Below are 6,705 nucleotides of genomic sequence, written 5' to 3'. Positions count from 1 at the left end.
GGGTTGGGGACCGCTGCTCAATAGCACGTGTCCACAACAAAAATACATGTTGAACTTTGAGTCTGACAAATCCCAAAAAGAAAACACTACATGATCATGGTTGTTTGTCTTCAAGTTGGTATATTCCTGAATGTCAAGTCTTCTGTGAGGCCTGGAGAAAAGAATTTGAGTCGCACAAGTTGCTTTTAACTTCCAGCGCATGGTGCCTGCTCACTACAAATGTAACATAACTACACTAAAATAGCTACCAGAGCTCATGTACTGCCCCGTTGTGCTTTCAGTGCATAGGTTCATAATATCCGTCTTTTTTCGGTTCCTCTGTTGTTCAGCAAAGGAGGCCGTGTTGTAACTAAACTATAATTTTATAACCACTGAAAATAAGAATCAGTGTTTACCTTGAGAGCAGTTTATCGTGGGGTGAGTGTCTGATGTGAGCTTTTTTACTTCCCTGGATATAAACGCTGAGTTGACACAGTAAAGAGAATACTAAAGTCAAGTTATCTTTGTAAGTGTCTGAGCTACTGTTAGCCACCCGAACAGCTTCAGTGCTGTTTGCATTGATTCTCTAAGCCTCTTAAACTAAAGTCTCTCTAGAAAAATTGATTCTATATATGTAGATTTAGAATTTATAGACATGGGACAGGACCAATTGTACCAGAGGTTTGCAGTTTTTTAAAATATGTAACAAGAATGAGACAACATAGGATTTTAAAAATCAAACCATAGATGCATCTACTTACAGTCTCAGTTTGAATTTCAGTGACCTTGACCTCAGTATACCAAGTGTTCCTCTATTAGGAGACTAAGGACCTGAGCACTGGTGGCCACCAGTATTTTCCAAATTGATCTGTCTGTAAACTATAAACCAGCAGGTAGAAACTAAAATCTTGACTTAGAAATCTGCTGCCTACACCTGAAGTGCTGGAAAGCTTTCTGTTGCCTTTAAGAGGCCTTTAAGTTGACAGACTTGAGACTTGCACAATTGGTTGCGCATTCCCTTGAAGTTGGTTGCTTGTCGATATTCCACAAACCAGTTGCCTAGATGCTTAAAGTCTGAGTGTCATTCACTGTCTGTGGTGGTCTCTGGTCACCACATTGATGCAAATAGCTTCCAGTTAACTGATACTTTGTTTCAAAATTGAGTTGCACTCTGGTGATTTTAAAGCCTACAAGTCACATCAAACCATTAAGTGACCACCTCTCTACCCCAGCCCCAGTGCCCTATGGAAGAGGCATTGTCATCCGTAAAGACACCACTCCCATCCAAATCAAACTGTTTCATCATAAAATAAAGGACTCAGACTGAGGAAATACCCTCCACAGCATAATAGAACCACTGGGTCCCCTCACTGCAAGATCCAAGGGTTCAGGTTTTCCTTTAATTCATTACATGTTTGTTTGTCGATGGGTGGCATTATGCTCCACTTCGTTATCAAAAGGGCAAAAAAAGCAACGCTGAGATAAGGAGGCAGTCTCGTGGAGCAGTACAATCAAAGTAGCCCTTTTTTATTTGACTCATTTTGTACTGGAGTGGTCAGTGTTTTTCCCCCAAAATCCTCTTATGAAGCAGACATAAATGAATTGAACTTCATGTGATCACATGTACGTTTTCCTTCAAGGATAATTTGGGCCTTGATGCTGGGCAGAACTGTCAGATGGTTGCCTGGCAACAATACAAATAATATTTTACGCTGGTGTTGCTTTGACAGAAGATGACTATGTCTTACAATCTGTTGATCATCCTGCTAACCCCTCTTTTTTTTTTAATAACTTGACAAAAAAATGTGAATAAAAGGAGCCGTGTGAAGGATTTCTACAAACAAATTTGGCTTTGTTTTGTTTTTCTCCTGTTAACTTGTTTGCATACAGCATGAATCACACCATTCAGTAAACAACAGGACAGGTTTCAAACGCGAGACACATTTTTTTCTCATTTGTCAGTTGTCAAAATAAAGGGGCATAGTAATTACCATGAATGAATATTTGTTCTTTTAGTTTAAAGAGTGATGGCTTTTGACTCCACATAATAGCTGATTGAAAGGTATTAAAAACACGAAATTCTTCACTTTTAAGGAACATTTATGTTTTTCTTCATTTCCCAATTGTTACTTGGAATAAGTTTGTTTCTTATTCTTTTAGTGACACCTGTTGAGTGCATATTTTTAATAAAGCAATAACCTTTAATAATGATTATTTATTTTAATCATAATAACTTCCAAACCAAGCTGCCATTGAGAATCGGAGAGAAAAACTGGACATTCGCTGTATGCATTTACCTAAAAATGCCTTTCTAAGCAAAACCGGTTAATGCTCTAAATGAACAAGCAGTGACATGTAACTGAAGGTGGAGCGGCTTGCTTAACCACGCTTTTCGATGAACACAGTTGGCATATTGAGTCATAGTAGCTTAGCAACTTTAACTAGTTGATTGGTATGCTGTTACTGGAAAGCATGGAAGTCTAAAACAGCAAGAAGCTCTGCACTGCTTGTTCAGTGAAACTCCCCACAGTCAGGTGAAATGAAGCAGCTTGTGACTCTGCGTGTATCAGGTGAAGTCTACACCCTCCTAAAGCCAGCAGTAGGAGTTGGCACTGACAGGAAGTGCAGCGCACAGGGGCACTGGCAACAACTAAAGTAACACATGCCAGATAGGCTAGTTGCTGGTGACATTACACACATTTTCTGATCTGTTTTCACTGACTCTGCTCAGATTAATGACTTCTTGTAATGTTGGCAAATGATTTTGTGGGGAAGCGTGTTTTCAGTATTTACAATCTGCACTGAATATACCAAAAAAGTGAGAATGAACTGAAAAACTCATCTTACAAGAACTGTAAGATGTATTATATTGTGCGCTGGAACTCCACTAACCTGTTTCTACTTTTTTGTTTTTGTTTTTACAGACTGGCAGAAAAGAGAAAGGTGACCCCCTGAACTCAGCCATTGACAAAATGACCAAAAAGACCAGGGACCTGCGAAGACAGGTGAGTCCTTGCCCGCAATGTCTCAGATCTACTGCTGATGAAAACTGTTTTTTTTTAATTAATACACCTCTAACAATGACCTTCACTATTTATTTTTTTTTACTGCCACTATAAAAAGAGAAATACCAGCAATATTCCAGTCCATCTCAGTGCTATTTCAAAAGATCAGGTCACAGTTATGTATTTTTCTAAGTTACATATTTGGCAAATGTTTCTCAAAGAGCATCACATAGTGTATTTATTAGAGAATTTATTTATTGAAGTTGACTTCATACTTTCATGATTGTTTATAGCAGGCATATACTAAATATGGAATTGAGCTAATTAAGCTTATAAGTATGGCACATAGGAACAATATTCCTTTGATGGTTTTTCGTTGGCTTTGTGTAGAAATGAAGACAAATGCCAAACAGTTATGTATGTATATATACAGCACTTATCTTTATGAGACCACTTGTCACAAAAACTGACAAAAATGTATTTAAACTTCAAATTGTTTTAATTTGTCAGGCAAAAAAAACCCAAATTCACATTTTAATACCCAAATTTAAGCTTCTCTGAGAAGTCAGAAATTAATAACATTCAACCACTGAAACCAATGTTTGTGTTCAGGAATGCAAGTAAATAACTCAATAATTTGGCATCTTGGTCAAAAAATAATGCTGTGATTTACTATTTTTTCTGCTTTTCTTTTTTTTGTTATAGAACTGTAATCTGGAAATTAATAGATAACAACAATAATTATATTTCAGCATTAAAAATACAATTGTAAATAAATAACTTACTGATGGATTAACCTTTACACAAACAAAGAGAAAAAAAGATTTTGGCAATTAGCAATGCAGCTAATATAGGCCAGCTGTAGCATATATCTCTTTGCCGGTGCAGGGTTGTAAACACTGGATGGACCGGCAATATGCATATAATAGTATATCATATCATTGCATCTGTAACAAACAGGACCAATAATTGTTATTGACCGAGCCCCTCTGCCACCTAATCGTGATAAGCAGCATCAGTGGTCGTGGGGATTCATTTGAGACGGTGCTCTATCTGACCCTAGACAGGTCACTTCTAATAGGGAAACAACAGAAAAGTGTTCATGTAGCTTTAGAGCAGACAGAACCACCTTTAAGACTCAGACCAAGCAATACCTGCCATCTGCTGACCCTATGTGCCGCAATCTTTGATTGCTAATGATACCTTTAGTCTGGGGCACTCCAGCTCTGCCAGCATCATTCACTTTTCTGCCAGTGGTTTTGTTTTCAAACTGCTTTGAGATTTCCTCTTATTTGGGTTGGCTGCACATCATGAACTAACAACTGACAAGAATTGTAATGAATAAAATTAATATCAGGCCACATATATAGCATTCAATTCTAATATTGTATCATGAATCTGGATTAAAAAACAAAAAAAGATTTCTGAAGCTACCTTCTGGTGGTGAATAAGTACACGATTCCTGCTGTGATACAAAGTGTCAGAACTCAGAAGCAATGCTGGTTTCTTTCTCATCTTCACTACAGACAAGATTAATCTGGCTTTCCACTGCTGGATCTTACGCAGAGGAAAAAAACAGCCAAGACACGACAATACTTAATGAGTGCGCACAGGTGTCTGTTGATGTAATACTGTGACTGCAGTGTGCTTTAGAGCTACTCTTTCAGTCCTAATCAATTATACTGAAGTGCAGACTTGAGTGCAGTTGAACCATCTTCTTGCCCCATCCCCCCCCCCCCCCCCCAAAAAAAAAAAAAAAAAAAATCAGAACATCAGTTGTGTTCAATATTCCGTTTTTCCACCGTCACATCTGGCACTTCTTGGAAATCGACTGTAGCAGCTTCCTGCACAAACGAGCTATGGCTTTGTCTTTCCTGACCTCTGAAGACCCAGAGGATCATTCCAGATGGGAGGCTATAACTCTCCCTCCCATTGGGCTTTTGGTGGGGCTGCCTGACAGGCTGGCAGGCGGTATTCACTCTGACAGGATGTTCTATTGACTCAGGGGTTGGCTTGACAGAATGGGCGGTGTGTTTGAGCTTTGAGTTAAGATGGGAGGGCAAATTTGCAGCACACTTGCAGGCATTGCATAGTGCTGTGATACTGTAATTATGTCAACAAAACACATGTTGACTTTAGCAAGTCAGTGGCACCGTGTAGAGACACAAGACCTTCCTGAGGGGAGGAGCACGGTTTTGCATTTGAGCATCCAAGTTTGCGACATCTCCATTGTGTAAAGGAGGGATCAAATAGCAGAGCAGACAAGCACAGATGACAGACAGCATTTCTAAAAGTGGAGCAGGTAAGACCAAACATGCTGTGCAACAACACCACCAGAGACATGCGACATTGTTTTCTCTTTCATGCTGTTGTGTACACATAGATAGCAATCATAAGCTGTTTCTTATCCGTGGACAATTCAGCTGATATCTTTTCCGCCCTGATTTTGTTTTCTTGGAAAGAATAAACTCTTGCGATGCTTTCTAGTCTGGTAGAGGAAATGCAGTGCAGCTTAACCTCACAGCATTAAACAAATGTTAACAAAATGTTCAATTGCCAACATTTTATATATATTTTTTGCTTTTCATTCAAAAAGGGAAACTGAGAAATGCACCAACAAACATATAGCTGGCCTTTATGACTCAAAATTGCAGCCTGGTTCCCTGTTATTCCATTCCCAATGATTACACAGTTGGTCTTTATTCACAGAGTTTCAGTTTTTTGTATCTTCTTATGAGAGACCTTCAGTGAAGTGTGCAGTCAAGTTATTGTTATTGTAACGCCTCAGTATGAATGATGCCCGTAGCTGGAGTTGGTAGAAGATTGCAGCATCTCTTCAGGGAATATTTTTCAGTCATGTCACAAACACTTGTAGTTAGCGACGAACCGAAAAATTTTTGGTGTGACCTTCATCCTATTCTCTTAAACACAATATTGCTTGACAAGTTAAAAGAATTTCTTCAAATTCTGCAGAAATACACATTTGTACGCAAGAGATGAGTAGTCGGTGGTGAGCAACAGCTCAAATTAATCGACTGCAATAAATATGGTATGCTCTTTAATTTACATAAATTAATAGAATTATATAATTATATAAGTAGTTTGAGGAGCTAATGTACTCCTTTTTCACCACAAGCCTATGCTGTAGGCACTTTTGAGGCTCGTCTGTGGCCCTCAGCAGAGTAGAGTACTGTATTAACCCATATGGAAGAGATATATATAAATCTTATAAAGTTTGTATCTGTCTTGTGTGAAACTTGTATGAAAAGCATACAAGAGTGAAAACAGATATAAGATCCCTTGAAAATTTATATACCATTAAATGAAATTTGTATGTTCTGGATACTTACTAAAACAATATATGAAAGTAATGAGAAAGTGGCCACTTTCATGAGTAAATAATATAAGCCTTATATGATTCATTATAAGCCACATCTTATGCAAGTCTTTTATAAGTTTTTTCTATTTCTTTTCCATATGGGAAAATTTGCAGTCACCAACACCCCTTAAAAAAGGCAAACATGTAGGCAGTCTGACTAAGAAAACCACCTGTGCACACACTTTTATTTCTTGACAAAATCAGATCACAAGTTGTTGTTTAGAAGGCAACTTTACATAAAACTGCTTCCTCATAAAAAGTCAGTACCTTACCTAACAAAGAGCAGATGACGCACAGCTGCAATATTGCAATGAACACTGTTTATTGAGAGTAATGCTTACT

At 38.1% G+C, this 6,705-nt stretch overlaps 1 protein-coding gene across 1 annotated transcript in view; it reads left to right on the top strand.

The window, feature by feature from the left end:
• ctnna2 (catenin (cadherin-associated protein), alpha 2) overlaps positions 1 to 6,705 on the top strand; it is a 320,434-nt gene that overhangs the window by 218,114 nt on the left and 95,615 nt on the right. Inside the window, exon 8 of the mRNA XM_005748704.1 lies at positions 2,904 to 2,984. Coding sequence (XP_005748761.1) covers positions 2,904 to 2,984 — 81 coding nt within the window. The remainder of the gene's footprint in view (positions 1 to 2,903; positions 2,985 to 6,705) is intronic.

This window comes from Pundamilia nyererei, unplaced genomic scaffold, assembly GCF_000239375.1.
Source record: "Pundamilia nyererei isolate P.nyererei 1_Seehausen unplaced genomic scaffold, PunNye1.0 scaffold00227, whole genome shotgun sequence".
In the NCBI taxonomy this organism is placed as follows: Eukaryota; Metazoa; Chordata; class Actinopteri; order Cichliformes; family Cichlidae; genus Pundamilia; species Pundamilia nyererei.
The sequence above is the reverse complement of the archived record's forward strand: the minus strand, read 5'-3'. Positions and strand labels throughout refer to the sequence as shown.